A 27854-nucleotide genomic window follows, 5' to 3' on the forward strand; every position below is an offset into this window, starting at 1 on the left:
TCTTTAGTCATTTGAGCAAGTCACTGAGGAAAGTGATGGATGTAAAGCCATGTGACATTGTCCAGTAAGATGAGATCTCCTCCAGAAGATGTGGTCTAGTTCACCTTCTAGTTACAGGATCTGATGGTGGAATTACAGCATGAAATTCTGTCGTTCGTGTTAGACAGAAGGTCCGATTGGCGATCACAACAGTCCCTTTAGGGTTCATGGTTTATCTGAAGGAGAAAGTTTGATGAGAGAGGCTTTTCAGTGCTCTCCCTTCTGTACTATCATCTGTCTCCCAAACCTGCCTTGCAGCAGCAGCAGCCTTCCTTCCTCTCCCTCTTCCACAACTCTGTTCTCCGAAAGGGCTGCAGCATTAAATGAATTCTGTACTTCCCTTTTTTCTACTTCCTTTGAGCATTACTGAGAAATGAACACTGTAAAAGCACCCTATAAAACCAACACTTTTTTTTCTGTTTGGTCAAATATTATTCATTGGCCAACCTTTTGCTTTTGCCAAAGAAACTGTCAGGTTAAAAGACTGTGCACTTTAAAGCTTTGTTAAATACACAGTTAAAATATTCACTACTAAACCAATTCCACGTTCTTTTCAATTCTTTTGGAAATAATAACAATTCCAGGAAAAATTGCATTAAGGAGAGCTTGTTTCACTACTGCCAGTCTGTGGTATGGTTTTGTTTTATGGACATAAGATAATCTTTTGTGCCTAGAAACTGGAAAGGTTTCATGATAAAAGCCAGATGTGACTGTGCTGGGAGAGCAGGATGAATGTTTCAGTGCAGCAGTCTGGGGACTCGGACGGATGCACGCAGCATATTTAACACATCATAAGGTGCACTTCAGAAGTGAATGGGTGAAGGAGCCCAATGGGAAGGCTTTACGTTGTAAAATGAGTATAGGTACAGAGAATGGTTATGGATATGCAAAGTGTTGAACTCGACTTTCACTGAAATCAGTAGCAGCTTTACCAATAAAGTGGGGAAACAATGGGATCTTTCTAAGATCTGAAAAAAGGTATTAGGGCTATATTCCTGTATATCATTACTTTCATCTGCTGTTCTTATGTCCTCTGCTAACTCCAAACTCCTTGTGGCCCCAGCTTTGACAGCCTGTGTAAAGGGAGATGGCAGTGCAATGCAGTGAGCAAGTCAGAAAGCAAGGATTGATTTCTAACCTGTAAAAATCTCTTCAAATGTTTGTTTTTCAGAGCCTAACTTTATTGCTGCCTATGACATTGGTTTGTTCACCTACTTTTTCTTCCGTGAGAATGCAGTGGAACACGACTGTGGGAAAACAGTGTATTCTCGTGTGGCAAGGGTTTGCAAAAATGATATTGGTGGGAGATTTTTGCTGGAGGACACATGGACAACCTTCATGAAGGCCAGACTGAACTGCTCCCGTGCTGGAGAAATCCCTTTCTATTACAATGAATTGCAAAGCACCTTCTACCTTCCTGAGCAAGATCTGATCTATGGTGTCTTCACTACTAATGTGTAAGTTGTACTGGTTTTACTGCCCTTCTTCTATCCCTAGTAGTCTGAGACTGACAATATATTGATTTCTTAGACAGCCTGAGCAATCATTTTTGAAAGATCCTTTGGCTAATGTGAAGGGATAGGCCTGTGTTATCCATCACGGCAACATAGCCTTCAGGACAATGTTTTTAATCCATGGTTCATAGATTGCTGGAGTCCATAAAAGGTGACTGTGCAGTTCTAGGGTAACTTAATTTGATATAAACCTGGGCAGTGGCAGATTTCTGACTTTTCGTAGTGACAATGCAACTTGTGTAGTTCAGACAGAGGATCTAAAACTGACCCAACAGAAAAACATAATTAATTTCCAACCAGGCTAACTGCCTGGACAATCTGACACAACTGTGTGAACATTGGAATTGGCCCATGAGCTGGACAGGTAAGAATGCTTGGGAGAGAAGGACTGGAAGAAGAATGAGACAGATGGGATCACAACAGCCTAGACTGAAATCAATATTATGTTGCTGTTGAACAACACTGTAGTAGCAAGGTCATGTGGACCACAAGGCATTTGACATTTCCAAGGGGATCTTTACCTCTGCTGCAGACTCTTTCAGATCCACAAATCAAAAGCAGCATTGGAACTCAGAGGAAGGCTTGATTTCTCATACTTCATAATCACTTCTTCTTGGCTTGATATTGAAAAAATTGTAATTGGAATGATTTAGTGTAGCTGTGAAAGCAGAAAGAAGAAGAGGAGTTAATTAAAAAATATATTAAAAAACTCATAATGTATATTTTTAAGTCAGGAAAACTCAAATAACTTTTTCTCTGATGCTCAAGGCTAGGATGATAAGTTTTAAGCTATAACCAGTCTGCATGGTATTGAGTTTCAATAATACATGTTCTCCAGGGGAGTGTTAGCCTGATGTGTAAAATAGCGAATGAAAATTTGAGTAGTTACAGCCTTCTTCATGCTGGGTAGCCAACTTCTTTGGGGTTTTTTTGTGCAGTGGTGTACTGTCCAAACCCTCCTATTTAAAGGTGGGGTGACAGAGCTTAAGCTTCAGCCCTTGAAGTCACAAAGTATCAGCCCCAACTTCTTGAGCTAGAGCACTATTGGGAGTGTCACTGTGAGTCCACAGAGCCTGAATGTTATTCCCAGTCCTTAAATTCCAAGGTGTTTGGCCACCCTCTTCCATCTTTGTGTTTTGTTTCTGCTCCACCATTGCCATCGTCAGTCAAAAGTGAGCCAGTGGAGAAGCAACTAGAAAAAATAAACATGATTAAGCATGGCACCTTGGCTGTGGACACTGGGGAACATCTGTCTTGTGATTGAAAGGCTCATGAGTCATTCTCTAAAACCATTTAGAAGATGTTAGCCAAACTTCCTGCACATTAAATGGAAACCTGGTTACTGCTTTGGGCACTTGAGCTGACCCTTTTTTTTTTCTATTGGAGAGGACTTCTGTGCCCATAGTGATAATGTTTTATCTATCCATTTGTCCATTCATCCAGCCAAAGACAGAAGATGGAAATGAGAAAATTATTAGTAACTGTATTTTATTTATGAAATTTCTGAAGTTTTTGGACTACAAGAGGGGAGACATAGACTACCTCTGGTTGGAACAGTTCTCTTCTGCTGTGTTTGTCCCCCAGATTTAACATGAGATGTGATGAGTGTTACTTGTCTCCTTTGAGTACACTTAAGTCACTCGTCATACATTAGGGATGTACGTTCTCTCTTCTATCTTCTAGAGACAATATAATATGTAACATTTGTGTAATTGAAGAAATTAGTTATTGATAATAACTGAAGTTAGATCAAATAGCATTTTGGGTCTACAGCATGGTGTTCTTTTGACAGTTCAAAGAGAAAATGTTCCAATTTGTCATCCGACTAGAGAAATAATGGTAATTATTCTTTTAACTTCCACTGGGACTTATATCATGCTGCATGAGCTCTGCATACCAAAGAGGGTTAATGTATGCACCAGTCTGAGTTCCTTTACAATAAAATACCCCAAACTATGGTATTTTTTGTTTACAGTTATTTTTTATTTTGGAAGGTTCACGTTTAATGAATTTAGGGTCATCTTATAACAAAGGGGAATTAGTGATTTTGGTAACACCCACGTATGGATTTATTTCTTCATGTTACGTTATACCCAGCTGAATCAGTGGGAAAAAGAGCTTCTGGGGGAAGCTGCTGATGAAATATTTAAGATGTTTTTATTAAAATTTTTCTGGGAGGTAATAGAGACAATGTTAAAACCTCCTTGAACTTAACCTATTCTCTAAACCAACTGGTTAATCATAGGAGGTAGGAGACAGGAATAAAGGAGGTTGCACTTCGCACCAGGAAAATACAGGGACCAGCTGCACCAGTTGATGTCACTGGCTTGACACTGGGATCAAACTTGTGATAAGGAGGTATGGGAAATATGCCAGGCCACAGATGGAAAGGAAACGGGTCCACAGATTTAATGGAAAACCATTTTCCTATCTCCTTTCCAGCAAAGGGAAAGGGCTAAACTATGAAGTCCTTAGGGCCCTAAAAATATCGCCATTTTTTCTTCTTTTCTAAGTATTTTCCTTAGACTAGTGGAATTTTATTCTTTCTTTTCCTTTTTCATTTTCCTTCTCATTCTCTTTTTTTTTCCCCCTGTGTGCCTCAAGGCATTTACTTGTCATCCATCATTAGCTTTGTCTTAAGAGCTGCTGTCTGTGAGCTCTGCGTCAGCAGTGCTCAGACAAAAGTGGAGAAAGGTTTGCGCAGCGTTGCTTTGACATGTCCAAAGTGAGCTACTCCATCATTCCAGGGATGGAAAGAGCAGGGGCAGAGCAGAGAATGGGAAGGCAAAGCAGGAAGTTCTTCCTGATGTTGTGTTGCTTGGAAGAACTATGCTGTGAAGGAATCCGTTCTTCTGCTTTCCAGACTGGGATTGAGGAGAAAGGCTTTTTTTGTGTGTGAGAGAGTGTAATTATTGGTTTAGTAGAAAAAAAATGTGTTCTTTTCAGAGAATTCAAATTGCTTTAATTAGCAGAAAGATACATACAGCAGGGCTTGGGTTATTTTAAAGGCACCGTGACTAGTCAGTCTCTTATGCTAGCCCTATTTTTAGTTTTATTCTGATATCTTTTCTCTTAACCTTGTAGTTTTCCTTAAAAAAAAAAAGCAGCAGAGGAAAGGACAAACTGGGAGCACGTTTGAATTTCAGGTTACCACCTATCAAATGTCCCTCTTTGGGCCAGTTTTGTTGAGGTGCCTTCACCATCTAGAGGAAGTGCCCTCCAACCCTTTTGAGGCAGAAGGTGCTGAGGTGGCTCAGGACCCTGCAGAAGCGAAACAGCAAAGGCCAACTGACCTCTGTGCAAGTCTGACTGGGCAGCAGAGCATTCCTAAAACAAAATCCCTTCCAAAGACCCCTTCCTACAGGAGCATTTCCCTATGGTGTTCCCAGATGGGAACACAAAGAAGTGAACTGTGGTCATTGGAAACAGAGGCTTTCAAGAATTAGCAAGACTGTTTTTTTGCACACTAAGCTACTGTCACAACCAGCCTGGTTTTCACTGTCACCCTTTCCCTTCCCCTGCATATGTTTATGTATAACATAATGTATTATAGCTGGAGATTTCAGGAACCAGTAGAAACAGAGTTTCATCTTGAGAAACAGCAAGAGATTAAAAATTAGGTTGTTTGTAATCAATAAAGATAGATGGGTTGTTAAAAAAATAAAAATAAAACCAGACACAAATAATCCATGCAAATTAAACTCTATTCACCTTTCTTGTCAAAACTGCTTCCATGGCCCTTAAATCACTGACATTTGAAAAGCAAACTTAAAATTCATTCTCAAAATTGTCACGCAAGGCATCTGCATTTTACAGTTTATTTATATATTTATTTTTACTCCCTGAGAGATTGGTATCACTGTACATCTACCTAGCAATTTACATGTGTTTTATTTGAGTGGAGTTTGATGTCTGTTATGATGAAAATGTCAATGTTCTAATGATTAAATTGATTTTTTTCTCCCTTTTTCCAGAAACAGCATAGCTGCCTCAGCAGTGTGTGCCTTCAATCTGAGTGCCATTACTCAGGCATTTAATGGCCCTTTCCGTTACCAAGAAAACCCAAGATCAGCCTGGCTGCCAACATTAAACCCCATCCCTAATTTCCAGGTACTGCTGTTGCCCTTCAGTTTACTGCAGTCCCTTTTACGTTCTGTCACTCCAGTGCATTGATTTGTGCAGGGCTCATTTTTCCAGGTGGACCCATGGAGCAGATAAATTGTATTTCTCCACATTTATGAGTGTTTTAACTTCTTTTTAACTCCTTGCCTCATGTTATTGAGACCAGAGGATTCATGGCAAGAATTTAATGGTTTAACTGATAAGAATGTTCTGATTTTTGTAGTAATGAATAATTGAAATCGCTGTTACACTTATCACTGACATGTGTACTCTGAGAATGTGATTCTCACAAGGAGACATAGAGACATATCCCCACCAGAACTGGGAAAGATTGAAAGCTGAAGCTGGACAAAGCCAAACTACAACAGAGACAACCTGTATTTTTAAACAAGAAATGTAATTAACCACTGTGATTCTGAAAGGATGTGATGAATTTTCCATCATTTCATAGGGCCCCTAGGGCTACCAGAGCTTCAGTGGAAGATGGATGACTTTCTAAGACATGGTAGCTCAGCCTGAAGTCATGGACGTGCTGCCACAGTAACTGGTGGAGGAGGACACATGAGGATTGTCACAAGGGTTCCTTCTCAACTTAAGAGTACTTGGTTTTGTGAATTAGCAACTCTTCAGGATTATCAATTAGAGCAAGTCGAAAATCATAAAACAACTTCAGTCACTTTATGCCCAGATCCAGTCAGTGCAGTGCAGAGTATGTGTGTGACAGCTCCAGCAAGCCTCACTCTTCTGAAGCATGAGCCCATTTTACAGCTCAGTCCCTTTCCACTTGAGGAATCCTAGAGAGAATGAACTTTGTTTTCCTGTCCTTGCTTCCCCATGGTAAATCCTTTCATCCTGATTGTATGAATCTGGCTCTCCTTTATTATGGCAAAGATGCTGCGGCTGCCTGTAAGTGCCATCTGCCTTCAAGCTGGTGATGTCAGGGACCTTCCAAAAGGAACTCTGCAGTCACCTGAAATCACAGCAAGAGCAGATGGGAGGCAGGTCTCTGCTGCAGGCAGGAACAGGCTTTTCTTCCTGCTGATGAACCTGATTTCTCCCCCTGTATTCTCTCATGGCACCTGACTGAGGGCTTCTGCCCATACAAGGTAGGACAGGTTTGGAGTCTTAATCACCCCTTTGGCTTGGTGCACCCAAAACCAAGAAACAGAACTTCTCTGAAGGCCCAGCCATGCCAAACATGGAAAGGATTTTTTGTTGTTTTTGTTGTTGTATGTTTGTTTCATCTTGTGTGGGTTTTGGTTTGGATTTTTTGGTTTGGTTTTGTTGTTGTTGGTTTACTTTTTAGTTTAACGGGAATATTAAAGCTAACTGAGAATCAAGGACTTTCTGTCCCTCACTTGGCTAACCCAAAAGAAATAGGAAGGTACTTTGGAAAGCATTTCCATGTAGTGAAAAGTATCAGATAAAACATGGAGTGTAAAGATTGCAGAGGCAAAATGAAAGAAAAGGGTCAGAGGAAAATAAGGAAAGGAAAAGGAGGTATGTGGCAGACAAAAGGAAGATTGCAAGAAGAGATTAAGATGTTTTTCAAGTACAGAAGGAACAAGAGGTCAGTGAGGAGCCTTTAGGAGATGACAAGGGTAATTTAGTGACAGAAGAGGCAGATATTGCAAAAAAAAAATTAAATTAGTTTTTTGCCTCAGTGTTCACAAAGGGAGATGAGGGAAGCATGCCAGAATATTTTTTTTCTTGCAGAGAGGAAGGAGAAATACTGAAGGATACAGAGGATCAGGACAGTGCAGATAATCAGGAAATTAGAAAAAAACAAAATAAAACCAAATGAGAGAGATGCTACATCAGCACATGATCTGCCAGTAGACCAAAAGGATTATCTGTGACTTACTGAAAACAGAAAACAAAACCAACAATGACATTTTTGCCACTGGGACTCCTTTTAGGTGATGGTCTAGAAAGAAAAGTGAGCGGGGAGAAAAGCATCCAAAGCAAGACAGTAGTGAGAACCAGAAGGAGTATAGGATACAGCAGGAGAGAGAGATCTAAAAACTCTTTAGATTGCGGGGTGAGTCACGAACTAAAAAAAGACCATTGAAGTAGAAAAAAAGCATTAAAATCCACCTGAGGACACATCAAAAACCCACTGATGTTTCCTTAGTCTGGCTACTCACGAAGATGCTCAGGTTGCTTAAAAAGTGACCCATGTTCACAGCTCTGTTCTCCTGGTTCACCCAACCTCTTAAGTATTGTAGGGCTTAGTACACCAATCATTGGGATCCATATTTATTGTGTAAATGTGTGCTAAATTCCTGACAGTAAGAGAAGGTCTGTGTGGTGCACTTGGGAACATCAGCTGTACAGCAAAGAGTTGCTTTGCTGGGTACTGAGAGTATGGGCATGGGAAATTTGTACACTGTAGCTGTAAATCAGCATCCTAATTCTCAGTATTCTGAATTCTCTTCCAAGGAAAGCCCCAACTCCTGGTCCCAAAATGAAGAAAAAGAAATTTGTGGAATACTTTTTTTTCTAGTGAAATTAATCAGGTGTGAGTTTCACTTAGTGAGAAACAAAGTCGTTCATGTACCGAGTATGGAAGTTGGCAAGATTTCTACTTGTACCACTGACTCCCATGGTCTTGGGCAAGATAAATAACCAGTCACCCCGCTCTGCCTTTTGAAATAATAAGTTTTCTGCCCACCATGCATGGCATTGTGGCAAGGAGTGAGATCCAGCCCTGGCTACTGAGTTGGACTTCAAAACTTTAATTGACTATTGAAAATGCTGAATTCTAGAGATTAGTGTAAGATAGAAACTCAGGCCTTAAAGTGCACTATCTATCTAGTAGGACTTAGACTGGTGTTTGAAAGACACAAGGTGAGCTCTTGTCTTCCCCCCTATTCTGGTTAGACATGGGAATTGAGTCCTACTTCAGTGCACCCCTTGATGCTGGAGGATGGGTGGGCACTGCTTGATCTGCCATTTGCTGTGAGAATAGAAGAGCTGCGTGTGGGGAGGGAGGAAACAGATTAACTTGCCTTGCTTCAGATGGAACTGGGGGGGTCTGTTCAGAAGGGAGCACATCAAAGAAAAGCAGTGTGGCAAACTTGGTTCTTTGATGCAAAACCAGGTTTTTTAAACTCCACTTCTTGTTCATTGTACAGACTGAGATGTCAGGTAGAGTTTGAAGATTGTTTGAAATGCTTCAAGGATTTATCACCATAAAAACTTTCTCCCCACTGCTAGATTTAAATCTTTATACAGCTAGTTTAATTCTTTCTTTTTTCTCCTGGTTTGTTAATGCCTTTTGCTCTTCTGGTCTGCTGGCTGAGGGTCTTACAAGGGAGTGAAACTCCATATTGCTGGTCAGTGGACCAGCTGGGAGAAGTGTTTTTAAAGAGTGGGCTATGGGCCAAATCTAGGCTAAGGACCTATGATCAGGCTACAGGCCTGATGCTGTGACCCTCACACAGACCCACCTCCCCAGGAAGTCTACAGGACATGGGCTTCCATGCTCAAGTGGGGAGAAAATGCATTTTCTGAAGTTTAGTCTTCTATGTTTAGTGTGGAACACTGAATGATGACGGCCCTAATGAGAACCTGACGGAGAGAGTCCTGCAGGATGCACAGCGCTTGTTCCTGATGAATGATGTCGTGCAGCCGGTGACTGTAGATCCGTATGTGACTCAGGACAGCATTCGATTTTCCAAGCTGGTGGTTGATATTGTTCAGGGGAAGGATACTCTCTACCACGTGATGTATATTGGAACAGGTAAGAGCATCAAGGCTTGAAACAGATCCCTCCACTTGTCTTTAGACCCAGCAGCCCTGGAAGCCCAGTCGTGATGTCCTTACACAGTTGTCATTCAATGATTCTGGCACAAAACTGCATGGAAGTTAGTTTGCCTGAGTAAATTAAAAGCAGGATGGAGGACTTAAGGCAGTCCCAAGTGATCAGACTATAAATCTATGTTGTGTTTAAAAACAACACTAACATTTTTCTCCCTCTTACAAAAACATGTTTCAACTAATCAGGCTAATACATAACAGTGGGGAAGAGCAGAGGTCGCTGGAATGTTCTGTGGTTTCACACGTGTAAGTTGCCTCTCTGTGCTACGACATACTCATCTCTGAATGAGCAATAATCATACTTAACCTCCAGGCTTGCCCAGGGTTGTAATTATGTCTTTGTTTGCTCTTCCACGTACCTACTGGTGTATGACTCCCAGTGTGTTTGGGAATGGGCATGCACTGAATTGTAATGCAGATAGGGAAGCTGAGTCAAGTGATTTTTAGTGGTAACATAGCAAGCCAGTGGTAGAATTAAGTGTATGATTTAGCCTCTTGATTTCAACTGCCATCCGCTAATTAGCAGGACACAGCCTATTCTGAAAAGCACAGATCTCTTGGATAAATGAAAGATGCTGAAGAAGGACAAAGTGTTACAAATGGTTGTCTTAGCCCATATTCATACCAGTGATAGAGGTTAAATTAAATAGTTTGATTAATCAGAGCATATGGCCAGCCTCATGGGTATAATGCTGTTATCTGCTATTGCAGAAGCTTTGACTTTAGAATAAGATGGATTGCCTCCATAAGTGTTAGTTTAATCTCACATCTGAATGCAGAGTTATTGCCTCATTCTCATGTTTAGGAGAATGGACCTTCAGGACTGTGTCATAATTTATCTAACTTTTACCACCATTTATTTTTAATGTGATCATCTTGGATGTGTTCTAGCAACACTCGCAGTGTGGGAGCCTCCATAGACATTGATTATAATTAAAAGATTGTACTTAAATGGAAATAGAGCCTGGTTCTGCCATTTTGATATCTTGATATTTAAAGTGAGAAGTCCAATATACAAAGCCGGAGAGAAAGTTGGAATACTTTCTGCCTCATATCATTAGTGTAGAAAGATCCACTGCCATAACCTTACCTCCTTGTTCATGTTTGCTTTCTGGCCCTGGCTAGTGGTGACTGAAGAGTAAGGTCTGCTGGAAACATTAACCAGTGAAATGCTTCAGTAGATACAGCCCTGAACACAAATCTAGTCCTGAGGCTGGACTTGGGCTTCAATCTTTTTCCACACATAAGGCCCTCCTAAGTGAAAAAGAAACCTCACATGGCAGCGAACCCCACCACTGAAAATTGTTAAGATGTGGCACTAATGCAGAAGTTAACAGGACAGAAAAATTAAGCTTCAGGTACAGTCGGGGCTGACAGACATCTTGGGGGTTTCAATGAAAAATGGTGCCTCCCTTTTCCCCAGCATTAACCTCCCACAATTTGGCAGATCTTTAAATCGTTTAGTTAAGAGCTCTGTGAACACAGACATCTATGTTTCTGTGTATGCACTGCTCATGCCCTTGTCAAGCTGGTAGGATGGCTTCTTCCAGGAAGAGGATCAATTAGGTCTGTGACCTATGCAGTCATTACAGAGGCCTCAGGGATTTCCAGCAGGCCCACCACATCTGTTGCCATTTGTCATGGCATCAAAACACACCGATCTGCTCCATAAACCAATAGAAATACAGACTCAAGGCACCAGAAATGATCCTTGCTATCTTAGGTCACCTTGCTGTGTAACTCACTGGTAACGGGACCAGACTCCTCTGCTTCAGGTCTCCACCTGGGAATATTGCCGGGTGCTCACTCTCCAGGTGTTTCATATCGTTCTGAGTTCCCATTAAAATACGTTCTCAGGTGGTTTCTGCTGAGGATTGTAAGGATATAGAGGGAATTCTCTAGCATGGTCAGCAGGTGACCCAGAACTAGGTTTCAAGCAGCTTTGTAAAGATGACATCAATATTTCACTCCTTAGGCAGGTATGAAATGAAGTCAGTGCCTCCAAGATTTATTTGTGCCTTGTTTCTTCTTCTATTAGAGTATGGCACCATCTTGAAGGCCCTTTCTACCACTAACAGGAGCCTAAGGAGTTGTTATTTAGAGGAAATGCAGATTCTCCCTGATGGACAACAGGAAGTAATCAAGAGTCTCCAAATCCTGCACAGCGACAGGTCGCTCTTTGTGGGCTTAAATAATGGAGTGCTAAAAATTCCTCTGGAGAGATGCTCCATGTACAGAACAGAAGGGTAAGTAAATTTACAGCTCTTGATATATCCCACTCTAGGTTAAAAAGAAAAGCACCAGAGAAACATACTCCAGTCTGATTCAGTTTAGAAGGCTTTTTTTCATCACTAAGCGACAAAAGACCCTGTTGAAGTGCGTCGCCTGATAGATACATTCATGACAGGAGCAATGAGGATAGGCAATATTTTTTTTGTAAAATTCATTAGTCCTCATCAGAAATTAATTGTATGTTTACCAAGGAAGGGATTACAATATTTTATTTTCTTTTTTAAATGATATTTCAGTGTTACTTTTATGACGTCCTTATGCTTTGCTGGTGGTTCTTGTTGGCAGTAAGGCTGAAGGTTTGTGAGTTTGGGTTGCAGCCAGTCTTTCCTTGCTTATCTGAGTGATCACCTCTGAAACATATGATGAGTCAGGGCTGGGCTGTGTGGCAGCTTGTTATTGCTTTTGGAAATCAATAGCTCATCTCAGCTATGTGTGACACCTCTTACACCTGGATAGATTCTGTGCCTTGATTGTACCTTTTACAGGGAGTACGAAAAATGCCTTTTTTTAATTGTCAGCCCTGGCTCCAGAGCAGTTTTCCACCCAGAACTGTGTGTAGGTTTTTGCATCCAAATGGCATCCCTCTGTTTAAGCAGGTGAAAGAGTGTGATACCGGCTGATTGAGACAGACGCTCAAACAATCATCTCACTGAATCTGTAGTGTGGTCTGCAGCGGGCAACTGCTTGTTTACATCTCTTGAAAATACTTTTCCTTCTCCTCTCATGCTTTTGCCTTGCTTTCCTTGATGAGAGTTTTGTGTGAAGCTGATGTCCTCTGTGCTAGACTAGAGGAAGGATTTTGTTAGCAACATCTCAACGGATTCCCTCTTCATGGCCTACTGCAAGATGTCCCTGTTCTCTTGCCAAAAAAACTGATACAGAAAATGTCACCATAATTTTATTTTCAACAAGTAGAGTTTATCAGCTTGTACTAAATTCAGGCATGTCTAAATATAAAAATGACAGCAGTTTCTATTTTCACTGAATCTCTTAATTATCCCTTTCAGAAAATATAACTTGGTCATTATTACAGCTTGACACAGAAGTGTTTAATGTGTAAAGGTTTAGTTGCTTATACAAACAAATAGACACAAAAGTGTTTAGTGAGAGAAAGAGAACCACAGCTGCAAAATGCCATCCTGTCCTCAGCCCTCAAAAGCAGAGATTTTAAGAGGTAGAACATAACAGCTGTCCTCTTTGAGCTGTCCTGCAGTTTTAGTTTGAGAATATTTATGTGTGTATACATATATGTCATCCAGTTTCAAGAGAAACGAGTTCTTCCTTTTCCTTCTTTTCCTAATCTTGAGTTCAGCTTTCTGGTAATTTATAGCTTGTGTCCCATTTTCAGCCTGCCTGAGTACTTTGCATGACACTTCCATTAAAGCTCAAACGGTGGAGGTTTGCTGAATTGCCTTAAAAAGGAGCAAGCAGGGAAAAAGCAGTGACTGGAGAACAGACTTGTGGGGGTGCCTCACAGGAGCAATATATTTAGGATCTGGAGGCTGCAGAGCAGTCCCCTGCTTGTAGAAGCTTATCCCAACAAAACAAAACCCTTCCCTTGCCTGCTGGTGACCAAAAGCAGCCTCAGTTTTATGCATTGTATGGCACTGAGTCCCAGCTGAAATTACTGGTGTACCAGTGCTGTTTTTTCTAAAACAAGTTTTCTGGAGGCACTTTTTAGTGAAACAAGGAAGCAGCCCATTTCCTTAGGGCATGGAGATTCAGATTTTGCCTCCATTGGCTAGTTTCATGATACTTTTAGGCAATATAAGTCAGTCACTGGGCAATACCAAAGTACTTGAGATGGAATCGCCTGACAGTATGGTGGGATGGAGTGGGGAGTTCAGAATATGCTAAATTTGGGTGCTGGCCAGCCAATGTATTTGTGTACATTGCAGAGGATCCTTCACCCCTATGTGTGAGTCTTATGGAGGGACTGTGCATTTGAAAAATGGAGGGAAAAAAGAAGAAAATGTAGGAAAGCCAAGGAAGATAATTATTTATTTATTTGTTTGAAAGTACCTTGCTTTTTTCTTTTTTCTTTTTTTGGTAGAAAATTATTCAACTGCAAATGTTGGAACCCTTTCTCCCTTTAGCATCCTGGCTATGTAGGTGATAAGTCAACTTGACCTCCTTTGTATTTCTCTCAACACTGAACAGTATCTAGAAGGATATTTTAATTTCCTTCAGTGCATTCCATCTGGCACTTCTCCTGGGCTGTGATTTATTGCTTATTGTTGTGTCTATGTTTAATACACGCCAATATGCAGCCACCACAGGAAGAAGAGCTCCCACCTCTGCAACACTCCTCGCTTACTTTTTTTGTAGCGCGGTGACTTCGTGACTGGCCTCCTTGAAAAGCTCTGGTTTCAGCAGTTTTTTAATGTAATTGTTTAGATGGGGGCTTGGGAAGCTTGGAGGGGATGGGAAGAATTTGTGCCTGCCAGGCAAGAATACCACAACATTGTTTGTTGTAGGCTCTGCCTTATGTTATCAGGAAACTTTTCAGCCTTTTACACCCTGGGGGCTGATGAGGGTTTTTGATTGCTGATACAGACCTCTTGCCTTCACCTTGCCTTCTCCCTCCACCCTGGAACAGGCAATCATGTATCCAGAGAAAATTGACCCACTATTGATTCCCTCCAGCCATTCTTGCTGCTGTGCTGCTTTAAAAACTAGGGACTTGGTACCAAGGCTCAGAATTGGGGCAGAAAAAAGCAGCAAAGGGAAATGATGGAAAGGGATAGGGATTTCTGCCATCTCCTTTACTATTTGTTTATTGACACAGCACCAATTTGATCTCTTAAATGGTGACCGGGAACTCAGCCCCATGTCTTGATGTAGTTTGTTGACCCGATACATTTCTAGGTGTCTGAGCAGTGTTTTGTGTGTGCCCACTGACCTGTCTCAATCTGTCTTCTCAGAACAGCCATTCTTAGCAACAGGGCAGCGGGAAGACATCTGTAATGCCAGCTGCTCAGATTTACAGCCTGGACTTGGAGGCTGGGACCTTGTCTTGAGCATGTGTTTGTTTGGTGTCTGTCTTTCCTGCTGCCATTGCCCTCTTGCTGGAGACTCTTAGGAAGATGTCCAATGTGAGCAGAGCCTACAGGCCCTTTGAACATGCAGCATGTTTTGAAGGTTGTTTTGCTGGGTGGTAGCTTGGCTGTGCTTGCTGCTGCATTTTGCTTGGCTTTGAAATCTTTGTTACCTCCCAGCATTTTTCAAATGAGCATGGATTTGTTACCTCAAGTTGCCCCCAAGCTTTGGGGAGGCATATTTGAAGAACCAGTATTGCAGCTTTATCACTGACACCACCATATCTCTAGAATGTGCCTGAACAAAATACTCAATCTGAATTTCAGAGAGGTGAGGACCTCAGATCTGTTGCATTATTTTCAGGTGGGGTGTATCTTTTGGGGTAGTTTAGTAATTTTTTCAAAGGGTGGAGTGCAATTATTCATTTTTTTAGCAATTGGAATCAGACAGATAGGAAAATGAAGCTGGTTGTTGTAGAGAACACTTTATGATCTCTGTGTTGCTCCTTTGCAGCATCAGGACGATGGGTCTCTAAGCAGACAGAAACCCTGAGGCTGCCCTGGAGTGATTTTGTAGCCATTGTTTGATTACATATTCAAAGGAGGAAAAGAAAAGGTGTTTGGGAATGAGACCAGACAGTCTCTTCAATACCTACCTTTTTCTTCTCTCCCTGTCCAGGGCAGTTTATTTTAATGCACATTATCTTGATATTAATTCTTCTTCCTCTCTCCATAATTTTTGCTGCATAAAATTTAGAGTTAACATGATGCAAGTTGCAATTTTGGATGTACAGTGTGGTTTGTGTGTAGTTTGGCTTGCCTGTCTTCTCCCTGTTGTGCTGTGGGCATCTCATCATCGGGTTGTGTGAGTGCCACCTCAGGGTTACCCTCATGCCACTTCAGATCCTCCTGCTTCTGAGGGGAGAGTCAGGTTCTCTTGCATGCAGCTATGACATGCTCTTATTTCAACTCTTGCTTGCTTTCTTGACCCGATGGCGGGGAGTTTGCTGTTGAGTGATGCTGAGCTTTTGCCCTCCTACTTGGCCTAAATTCTGCCACACATCCCCTCCAGCCATGGTACTTAATGCAAAGTTGGCAGGAATGACTCAGTTGCCAAGTACTCTTATCTGCTGACTTGAAATCTGTGTGAGAAGCACAGCTCACCTCTAAATAGCTCTAGGCCAGTGATCAGACAACTGAGTACATATAGGTGAGCAACTCCTGAAATGGCTCCAGGGAGTTTTCGGAAGAAAAGGGTCAGTAGCTGCAGTAAAGAAACAGAGTTTTCTGCCCTCTTTGTCTCTCCAAAGGGCAAACTGTAGCTCCAAGCACTGATCCCTGTATCAAGTCCATGCTATGCTTTAAGGGGGTTAAGACATTAACATGGTGGATTGCTTTGGAGGTTAATGTTATTTTGTGTTTGGTGGTTTTTGCTTGGTTTTGGCTTTCTTTATTCCTCATATGGTGCAAAATCCTCTGTAACAAAGGAATGAAGCACTTGAATTTAGGATTGTGAAACTTGAATTACAAAATTACCAGATTTCAGGAGTGAAACTACTGGGGAATTTATTTAGAGAAATAATAGTCTGAGAGAAGATCCAAAAATTTCCCAGTTTTGGAAAAGTATTGAATTGAATATGGACTGGAAATCCCTTGACTTCAGAATGATGACAGTTCCTTGAAGGGCAAACAAGGAACTATTGTTGGGTAAAAAGCACGGGAGATAAAAATGTTAAAAGAGGTGAGGGAGGGAACAACAGAGACACTGTTGTTCAGTGGAGCACAGCATCCAGCAGATCGCTGAGGCGACATCGGTGGCCAGATTGTCCATCAAAGACTTCCAAAATCCAATACCTTTTACTGAACTAAGGCTGTTCAAAATCTGCCCCAGATTTTTTTTTAAGATCTTCTCCCTTAGAGTTTTAAAAAATATTCAGCACGTTGAATATCCTTTTAAAAACAAAGGCAAAAGGAAAGGTAACAGACTACAAAAATGTTGTGATAAAGCTTGATCATCAATTTCCATCTGCTCTGACTGATATGGCCTCTCCACAATTAAGGGAATTAGCTAATTATTGTATCACCAATAATGCTGAAAAGCTTTGGAAGACTTCATAGGCAGAAAGAAGAGTACTCAGCCCCATGTTTTGTTATCCACAGTATCCAATAATACATCAGAATAAATCACTAAACATCTGGTTTGACATTCTGGCTGCATTTAAGAAAATAGCGAGACTCCCACTGACAGAGAATGAAGACATCAAACAGAACCATGATCACTAAAGCTCTTGGAAAGAATGAAGTTTGGTAGATGAAATGGATCTGTGTTCTTTAAATAGAAGTACAAAATTATACCATTTTCTCTATCCTGAAAACACATTTGCATCTGCTGTAGCAGGCAATTACTCCCATTTTCTTTAATGTAGCTGTTTATATATGTAGAGTTAAGTGCATCCACACTATTTGCAGGATATGGACCTTTAAGATTTGAAGAGATGGTACAGGTATAAGAAACACGGCTTTCAGAAAAGCAGTTGAAGAGCTTCACTTGAACATTCTGGGAAAGGGACGTGGTCATGTGTGTCTGAAATTGGAAAAAAATAGCAAAAAAGGGTAAGCCTGTTGCTGGGGCATGTTTCCAGTGAGATGCCAGAGAGATTGGTTTTCAGTTTCATCTTATTTGACATTATCTTTAATGGCATGGAAGAAAGAAAATAGCATACTTTGTAGATGGCATTTAAGTATGAAGGAATCACAAATAACAGTGAGAAGAGAAATGCAGTGAAGAACCAGCAGGGAAACCAGCAAGAGGCTGAACTTGAGGAATAAGCTTGTGCTGAGATTTCTGGTGTGTGCTTCACTGAAAAAGAGAGAGGACACAGGATGAAAGAGTGGAAAGGGGCTCTGCTCCCAGCCAGATGAATTATTACACTTTTCCTCATTTCTACTAAATGCTGAAACAAGAGACATACTTCACATTCATTTGAAGCAGCCTGTACACTTTAAGGCTCCCCCTTTTAGCTCTAAACTATGTAAATGGTCCCGAGTGAACAGTACGGTGGAACAGTACAGTGACAGGAGGGGAATTTAGCAGTAGCCAGAGTCCAGAGTTATACAATTGCTGAAAGAGATCAAGGTCACTTCAGAAAAAGCCAAACAAAATCAGCTAATTTCAGGGCTCACTGACTTTGTCTCCTCACTATCATGACTGGGTTGCCAATTTGTTTTGAGGGGTTTTGTATTTGCTAGGAGGGAAGACGCAGGTTGAACATGCCGAGGGCTTTTGTTTGCTCCTCACTTTTAAAGCGTCCTGCCAACATGACTTAGGAACAAGTTTAGTGTATGGATCCTCTTACCTCTAGGAGGGTGGCTTTAGGCCAACTCAGATCAATGCTGTCTAAAAGTCATTACCATCTGATGCCTGCTAGGTAGGCTGTGTGAAATGAGTTTCAACACAGTGGCGACTGACAGGAAAGCAGGTAGTTTTCTTGGAATATGCTATGTTAGGATGACATTGATGCTATTGTTATACAAACAAGATTAATAACTAAAGCTGCCAGGAAGCCCCAGGGCAGATATTCATTGCATCTGTCAATTCTTGCCATTTGCTACTATTATGTCATAAGATTTGTATTCTGGGCAATGGTCACATTCAGTAACATGGCTCCTGATGAAAGAGAGCTGCTGCTCTGGCTGATTTGCTTCATGTCTCAAGGTTCCAGGCAGCATTTGCAGTCTAAAACACAAATGTGTTCAATGTTAATACTGAATGAACGTGTTGCTCCAGATGCATCATTAACTTTTTATCAGGAGATTGCTGTTTTACCTGTTTGAGGAGGAGAAAGTATCTGGAGCCAGAGCCATAAAATATGTATGTGTTGTAGAAAAACATAATATTGTACAGCCTGGTGTCTTCTATGTGTCAAAACACCCAAGTGTTATAGATCTGTGGGAACACTCCAGTTTGCAAAGGGGTAGGACTGGATTTCAAGACTATCCATTTACTTAAATGATGTTGTCTCTTGCTAAATGGGGAGAGAACATCATTTGATGTTGGTTTTGTAACTGCATATGAAGAAACAGTAGGGAATACCTTGGCAGGACCATTTTGCCCCTTATACCATGTTAAAATACCCCTGGATTAGACAGGAGATATGTTAGATCTTCAGGGTGTAGTTGGTGGTCTAATATTTATTTGGCTTTTCCAACATGCATTAATCTACAGAGGCTCTGTCTAGTTGAATCTGCATCCTGTTGAGCAGAAAATAATTACCCAGAGCTTAACAAAATCCAACTTTCACAAAGGAGCTACTTGAATATGGATTACTTTGTGCAGCCTGGTGACAACTGTAGGCTGTTTTCAGGTTTCTTTATCATCATTCACACTTTTTTCTAAGTTTTCTGCCTTTGCAGTTTTCTTTCCCTTCCTAAGTTCCCATTTTAGCATAATTTGTGTTCTTAAATCATCAGCATTTTGCAGAGACTACATAAAACACCTGTCTGTGCCCCTTGCATTGGATTTGCTCTTGTCTAAACCACCCTTTTTCCCATCTCCACCTACGCCACCAGACTACAGGAATTTTCCATGTTCACACAGAAGTTTCAGATCTGCAGCCACAGAACAGGAACACAGAAGCAGAGCACATCTTAATCTGACAGGCGCCTCCAGACACTGACTGACACAGGGCAGAGCCAGGGAGTAACACTTGAGTGCACTGATTAGCCCAAGCTGCCTTTCCAAAAGGATGTCTGGTCCACTCTGCCTCTTCCCATATGGCAGCCCTGAGAAGCATGTTTCCTTAAGACTCAAAAGCCTGCTGAGGCTGGGAAATGGTGGTGCTTTGCAACCCAGACAAACATGCCCCACGCTCAGGAATTCCTTCTGGCTATTCCTTTCATTAGGACTTTAATAGTATCTGAGTTTTCTTGTGGATGACTGATCCTGTCATTGGTAGTCAGAGACCCTCTATACTTTTGTTTTTATTAGAGGTCAGTTTTGTTTGGCACAGTGACAAGAGTTTCTAATAGTCTTGGTGAAGGAACACTTACTCTTTTTTGGTTTTTTTTTTTACTGATCTGCTCTACTGATGTAAACATAAATCCAGATTTAATCGGGGATGGCATTAATCTTCATATTTGAATAAATGTAGTGTTGTTTTATTTCACAGCTTTAAAAATAAATACCTATCCAATAAAGAAGTCACTGTTGCTAGAAGATGATGGAAGGGGATGTCAGAAAGTAAGAAATGGAATAGTTTGTTGTGTAGATTGTGTGAGGCCATAATCTATAAACCTCAATCGATTGAAGTATTATTGAAAATGGTAGGCCAGAAGGTGAACGCTAGCAAGCCAAGGTCCCTGATGTGGAAAAGAAAATTAGGTGAAACTGCCTGTGAAAATCCTCTGTCTGTGCACTGCTTCTTTCAAATAAGTAACATGTGTTTGACTCATAAATGGACTTCAGTGTTAGAGGTTGTTTTGCACCACGGCTTTAATTTATGCATTCAAAACAAATCATATGCAGAACAGCAATCACTGATGCTAAGCATGTGTGGGTGATAAATTACACACACACACTCCAGCTTCTCTGCCTCTGCATCCAATATCAAATGCCAAAATACCAAACCTTGTCTGTCCAGATTAACATCAACTGTACCTCTCACAGTGGTGGTACCTGTGGGCTGTAGAATGCTCTTCCTGAGCAGTGCCCTGCTACACAAATAGCCTCGTGAATTCCTTATGAAGTGTGTGGCTACTCGTCTTGAGGAAAGGGCAGTAACATCTGGCATGGAATAAGCTGTACTCACCAACTGAGAAATGAAGCTGCTACTTGACCAGCGTCTGACTAAAGCAGCTCAGTTCCACTTGGCTTCTCTTCTTAGGGGGAAAGATAATGGATTTGTACAGATCACTAACTCATTTCTGCAGTTTGAATTTTTAAAGGTATCAAAATTAGAGGGATTGTTTGAAGGTCTGGTGCTTTTCTTCCCTTTCTAATCTTATTTTCTTAAGCCACGAACATCCTTTTGATTCTTGTTCTTCTCTTTTCATGCCATCTGGCTTTGGGGAAGACAGAGGTCTGCTCTTCCTTCCATGGGCTATTGAGGTTGTCAGCAATTATGATTCGGTTGGCTGGAAGCTAATATGATTATTTGTTTAGTTCATCCCCTCCACAGGTTGCTAGCAGTGGGACAGTAAGCTAACCTTGTCAGGAAATGCCTGTCTGCCAAACACTGGCTCAACTAACAGACACAGCTAAAACCCCCTTATTGCTTGCAAAGGGTTGTTCCCTCACAGGTGACTGTTCCAAGAGTGCAGCAAACCAGTGTGGAATTCTGAGGCGTTACTCCCCAAAGGAGTCAGGTGCATTCCTGTGCTGCCCATGCTCCTGACATGATGAGCACAGGGGAGTGTTGCTCAGTGCCTGGCAGGATCAGGCTTATAAATGTTTGTACTGCACCAGCTAATGTGCCTCTGATGACCTGGCTGGTGATGCCCATGGGGTCTTAAAAGATTAGGTACAGTGACAGTTATTATATCTCCCTGACAATCAGAATCTTCACCGCAGGTTCCAAACTCATTGGTGAAAATACAGAACCCTCTCCTGGCACTGTGACAGGGGTTTGTGAGCGAACACAGGTTGGGAAGGAACTTCTCAGTCTTGGGGTCTAGAACCTGCCTCTGCACATCATCATGTCCTGTCATTCCATTCCTATTTGCTTTTAGTCATCAAAAAGGAGAGAGGTAAACGAAAAGAGAGGAATTGAAAACTGGGAGAGCAAGCACACCCTGACAGATGAAAGGAGCAGAGTCCTTCATTGTGAATATTGCAAATTAATTTTGGTGCTTTTGGTATAAAATGGCAGTTTTATGTGTCTTCTGTCTGGTAGTAAGAATGGGAAGAGGCTATAGTAATTCTTACAGTAATTTTTCCTTTCCTTTGGTCTGTTGAAGCTTAATCTCTTGGTCTGGTTTCACTGATTTGATTTTAACTCTCAGGGAAAAAGGACCAACAGATGAAGTTACCTAGACCCAGAGCAAGTTAAAGTGGGAATGAAACACTTCTGAACTACAGGTGTTTAGGCTTTAATGAAGATTCTGAAAGATGAGGTCATTCAGGCCATTTATAAAAAAGGGCAGCACCAGCATCTTGGAAGCAGAAGCCTTTTTACAGCACATGCTGTTAGTGAAGGCTCAGCACACCAAGCGTCAAAGACCATATAAAAGCTCTTTTGAGTCATAAGTGAGAGTTTCCGTTGACTTCAGTGGGCTGTGGATAGTGCCCCTCTTGCAGAATCTTAATCCTTTTTGTTATCCCAGATCACCGCTGTAGAAATGATTGCAACAGCCAACAACAGGAGGCTTACAGCTCCCAAACAGCAGGCAGCAGGTGAGCTCTTACGAGCAAGATCTTATTTTCATGCAAATGACCTTGATAAGTGAGAATAAGGAACTAGAGAAAAAACCACTTTGAATAGAAGACACAAATGGAATTGTTTTTCAATTGAGCGTTTTCAGTGTACGCCTTTATGCCTCAGATAAGACATTTATTGTGAGGAAATGAATTAAAGTGAATCACTATTGATAGTAATGCCCTCTCATAATAAATCCAACCTCTTAGATGTGTGTCATGAGGTATTCTTCCAAGTCCTCACCTAATGTGCTATGGTTAGTAGATAACCAGAGGAAAACTGGGAGTATGGACCATGTGTTATCATCATCATCATCATTTTACTTCCAGAAGTGTGCCACTTTGTGGGATTTCATTAACTAAGTCATTAGCATTCACAGAGTCTGCGTTAACCTGCTATGCTCAGGTAGTCTTCTGAGATAATGGGTTCCCTCTACCTGTGTGAATTGGAATGGGAGTGTGGTGTTAGTTCCTTGAGGCATTCCCAGCCTGCTGCTGAGGAGACCCAAGTGAGGTGTGCCCTGTATGGATGGTATGAAATCTGGCCCCACTGAGCCAGTGGAAGAAGGCCCATTACCTCTGAAACATTAGAATTTCACTGCCACATGTAAACTCCTTTGTATCTTATTTCACAGTATTTACATACTGCCCTGCGAGACTGCGGGTCCCACAGTCTGTGTGAGACGTTTCAGCAGTATCATAATACAAAATGTATTTACATGTAAACATTTCAATTATTTTGTGTTCTAAGCAGAGGAAAATGCTGTGATATCTTTACATTTTCCACATTGTGGTGCCTGATCTACTACAAATGACAGTGTATTTCTGAAGCATTTTGATTTGGGTATGCATGTGTGCATACATATATTTGTCTTTTGGTGTGTGTTTGCTGGTTTGGTTTTATCTTTTAATGACATAGATAGGGATATATATTCTAAAGATACTGTAAGGATATAAATCAGAGTGGCTTTTGAAGTGTTTACTGAAAATATTCACCAGAAATGTCGTTTTCTTGCATAATGTATATTGTAATGCTTTTCCTGCTTGAAAAAGGAGAAAAATTGTGCAAATTTTGTGTAAGTAAATATATTCCTCTTCACCCTTAAGTGTATTGCTGTCAGCCAATATAATGGGTTTCTCACCAGAGTTGAGGCAGATGAGTGGGCTCCAAATCCTGAAGGGAGGCAGACAGCATAGCTATTTTGTTTTTAGATTTCACATAGTTTTGAGGGCCTGCCATGAGATGAGGAGAAGTCCTGGGCTGTGATGGTTGTTAAATTACAGAGTACATTTTTTGACAGCCCCGCAGAGCCTGGGCTGGATGGGAATTCATTACACCCAGGATGCAGAGCACCGGGCCGGCACAGCACGGGATGGCTACAGCTCCCAGCCAACAAGAGCTGTGCTAGGCATTTCCCAGAGCCCATCATCTGGGCTTTCTAGCTGCTCTGCAGCTCAGTTCCTGATGGCCCATCAGCTGGGGGTCACGACAGTGACAGGGGACCGCAGGCTGTGATTCACTGAGTGCACTGTTAAGGATCCGTAGCTGGCCGCTCCCAGCCAAGAGCGGCACATTGGCTCCTCGACACATATTATGATAGTTCCAGCAAAGTGTTCAGTGCCTAACTGGCTTATGCTGCAGCCTGCAGAGTGGCTGAGGGCTGCAGCACAGAACATACGGAGATTATTTCCTGAATTTATGCAGCACATGTTTTCCTATAAATTAAATTCGGAGAAAATGTGTATCATAATAGGGTGATGCTCACAACAGCCTTCCCTGTTATGAATTACTATGACCTCTCTCAGCTCACGGAGTGCCCAGCAAAATGGCTTCGTGCAGTTGGAAACAATAGTGTATGTGGTGTCAGGGTCTGAAAGCCTGACCTAAAGGCTCTCTAACTAAAAGCAGGGCCTCCTTTCACATTTCGGTTTTTTCCCCTCCACTGCTTCTCTTAGTCTTCTCTCTGGAAACTACCCAGTTTCCTCCTGAGGTGCCGAGCATCCAGGAGTGCCTGAGTGTCTGCTCCATAATGAACTGGGTGCTGCCCTTGCTGAGGGGCTGCTGAACAGCAAAGGCAGCTCTGGATGCAGCAGCAGCCGCCCCACTTCATGGATAACGGTGGTGCCAAAACAGCAGGACAGGGGTCTTTACCCAGAATAATGAGCAAAGTAACACATGTCCCTTCTGTGTCCTTGGAATGAGGATCCCAAGTCATTTTCTAGGCAAATATTTGATGTTCTATTGCCTGGGGCTGGGGTAAAATCTTCTCCTTTTCCATGGGCATGCTGAAGCAGCTGAAGGAAAAATAGTAGAGACAGTCATTGTAACTACCTTCCTAAAGCATGAAAAATAAGTTATGTTTCTTCCAACTCTGTGTGTGAAATCTTTAGCAGAGGAAATGTAACAGCAGAGCAAACTGGAAACTTATAATTAAAATATAAATACATACATGTGTGTCTATGTAAGTATATGTGAATATATATATAAATATTAAAAAAAGCAATGGGTACCAGACATCAAAACAATCTGGGGTTTGCTCTGGAGTAAAGTGCTGTGGAGTCAGTACAGACTAATAGGGTGTTCTCAACTGTGGTGAGGGACTTGCTTTTTCATTTGTGGCTGATTACAGGCTAATAGGATTTCAAAGATTTCTGGGAGGGAACAGTTCACATCTCATTGCATTTGAGAGAGGGTTTTGAGGTTTCATTTATCATACTGATACCTACCCTTAGAATAGATGTTATTACTCTCCTGTTTATCTTCTTGAACTGAATTTTCCCTCTTAATCCCTTGCTGCTGCCTAATTGGCAGTTTTCAGGTCATTTGGGACTTTTTGAAAGATCTTACCACCCTTTTGTGTGATAGAAGAGAACACATAATTTGAAATAAAAATAATGTTGTGAATCATTTTAAGTTTAGTCCTCCCTTCTTTATGTTTTACTAACACATACATGAAGTGATTTGTACCTTTATGTTTTCTCAATGAAAATTATCAATTTGAAAGCAACTCATGGGAACAACCATTACAGCTGAATTTTATCAGTACGGTTTAGTTCTGTGACTGACCTTCTCTGTTTAGTGGCAGTTGTAGCCCTAGTTGTTTTTCTTTAGCAGCTCACATGTTGGGAACACACATTTAGCCTGTAAATATGGATTCAGGAGGCAAATGAATACGGCAGTGTTCAAAGCAGCCAAAAGCTTAGAAATAATGTTCTGCTGTGACTTTTCCAAACTGACATCTTGATGCTGGGATTATAAATGAAACCATTGTTCCAGCAAAGGCCAAGACTAATAGAAAGCCTTTATTACCGGTCCATTGGCTAATTCTGCTTGTCTAACCCCTTTGGATGGACACAGTGTCAGAAAACATAGTCACAGAGGTTGCTTTGTGTGAGATTTGGCCTGCTGCATGATTACATGGGGGCACAAAGATATCTCAATGACAAGTGTTCTTTGACTAAAATTTGTAAAGTAATTTTCTTTCCCTAAGCTTTGGAGAGGAGTGAACTGATTTTTAATCTACAGCTTCTATGAGTGATATTTGCTTTTCATCCTATCACCCTTCTTTTCAGCTGTACTCCCCTTCCAAGCAGGTAAACCTCTGCTTAGAAGAAATTGTTTCTTCTGCTGAGCCTTGGTGCAGTTGACAGCTGTCATATACAAGCACTACACTTGAATACATGTCTTTGGAGCTGGATGGTCTTAAAGGGCTTTAATCTGTTGTCTTTGCACGTGCAGGGAATGCCTGGGAGCCAGAGACCCTTACTGTGGCTGGGACAGCAAGCAGAAGCGATGCACCACCATTGAGGACAGCTCCAACATGAGCCTGTGGACTCAGAATATTACAGAATGCCCAGTAAGTGGAAAGTGTGGAATTATTTTATACATGCCGATGTGTATGTGTAGAAGGGAGAGGCAAAGTGAGTGTGTGGCAGCCTGAAGAGGACTGGCTGCCATGAAAGCAGTGGCACACACTAACACTTATGCACAGCCTCCTATTTAGAACACAGAGACCTCAAATGTATTTGTTTGCTCCAAAGAAGGGATCCCAAAGCAAACATTCAGTCCTCCTCATGCGTCTCCATGCCCTGAGTGAAAAACAGTGCATCATTCTATTGGGTTACTGCTGAGAGCCACATTAGCCCCAGCTAAAACTTGAGCTTTTTCAGGGCTGCTCCGCTGTCTGCACAATTTCTTTGGCTTCCCTGCAGGTCAGGAAAATAAGAATAGCTGACCACAGCATCCTTGGGCAGCATTTGGTTAACTTTTGTTTTGGATCCAGGAGCTGAGCCCAGTAGATAACACTGATGAAAAAGTGTTGTACTGGCAGGAAGAGCCATCTAAACAGTAGCAGAGAAATTATTGCATAGATTATTTGCAGAGGGAGCAAGACGATACAGTATATACTATAGAAATCAAGGGAAAAGGAGAGTGTAACCAAGAGAGGGGGTATGAGAAAGACCGTGTTGTATTCTAATCTCACTTCAGCAGACCAAAGACCAAATCTACATGATATTGTAAGGAGATGGGCTTTTTTCCCTGCCCTGGTCTCCATGAGATGCATGAGGAAAAAAAAGTGTCTCTGCTTGAATCAGTTTGAGTTGGCTCTCCAGCTCACTTCCCAGCCACCCACCCTCCTCTGATGACAGTATCCAGTTCCTGGCTGTGATCCCCAAAAGCTGTCTAGCCAAATATAATTCCTGCTGCTTGAACTGTACCTGCAAAGTGGCCGGGGAAGAAAACCAGTCTTGTTAAATAAGTTCATGGTGGGGAGAAATTCTCATTAATGTTCATTGTTATTATCTAATGTCAATTAGCATGTTAATACTGCTAAGTCCAGTAGATAGAAAAAGAGGACTGGATGGGTTGTATCTTCAGTATGCTATTTCTGTCTGTAGGTGCTGGGGTGTTTATTCCTCTTATCTTCCTTACTTCTCAGATATTTTCCCAGGAAATATTAGTCATTACTTCAATCCATCCTCAGCTTGGCAGGCTTAAGTTTTTCACTGCTGGATTCAGAGGCTTGTGTGTTTATAACCCTCCTGTGTTGAACTGGGATGCAGTGCTTCTTGATTGCCCATGCTGTTATCTCGTCCTGCTTAGCGCCTGTGTCTGTTGATAGGTGTGTGAGGTGTTAATCCTCTAGTTTGAACATGTCTGCTGTGGTGCACACTAGGGAACATGCTACTCCAGATCGTTGTTTCAAGGTCATAAAAATCCAGCACAGAACATTCAGGAGCTTTGGCTGTTCCTGGGCTTCTAGTTTTATATTTGCTTTAACATTTCCATTGTAGATTTTCTTTGTTGGTGCTCTCATTCTGTTACATAGATCAGCCTTGTGCTCTTCGACTGACAGGCTGCCAAGCTGTTTAAAATCTACATACAAGTGTTTTCTTTTTTTTGCCCCTTCCTCTCACTGGCATGAATTCACCACTGGTGTGGAGTGGGAAGGATCATTTAAGCACCTACATCAGCAATATCCAAGTGTTTCCTTGTATTCAATGCAGGATAAAGGTCATGATCAACTGAGGGAAGGGTCTCGGACAGCATGATCAGATGACCACTGAAAAGGGAAGGGAATGCAGTGACCCAATGCTGAATTTCACTCCTGGAAA

At 41.6% G+C, this 27854-nt stretch overlaps 1 protein-coding gene across 2 annotated transcripts in view; it reads left to right on the plus strand.

Annotated features, from left to right (window-relative positions):
* Positions 1 to 27854, plus strand: part of SEMA5B (semaphorin 5B) — a 197654-nt gene that overhangs the window by 128284 nt on the left and 41516 nt on the right. For both annotated transcript variants that reach the window (XM_071562422.1, XM_071562423.1), the window contains exons 9-13: positions 1211 to 1496; positions 5528 to 5663; positions 9213 to 9420; positions 11536 to 11743; positions 25978 to 26095. In XM_071562422.1, the coding sequence (XP_071418523.1) occupies positions 1211 to 1496; positions 5528 to 5663; positions 9213 to 9420; positions 11536 to 11743; positions 25978 to 26095 (956 nt within the window). The remainder of the gene's footprint in view (positions 1 to 1210; positions 1497 to 5527; positions 5664 to 9212; positions 9421 to 11535; positions 11744 to 25977; positions 26096 to 27854) is intronic.

This window comes from Pithys albifrons, chromosome 8, assembly GCF_047495875.1.
Source record: "Pithys albifrons albifrons isolate INPA30051 chromosome 8, PitAlb_v1, whole genome shotgun sequence".
In the NCBI taxonomy this organism is placed as follows: domain Eukaryota; kingdom Metazoa; phylum Chordata; class Aves; order Passeriformes; family Thamnophilidae; genus Pithys; species Pithys albifrons.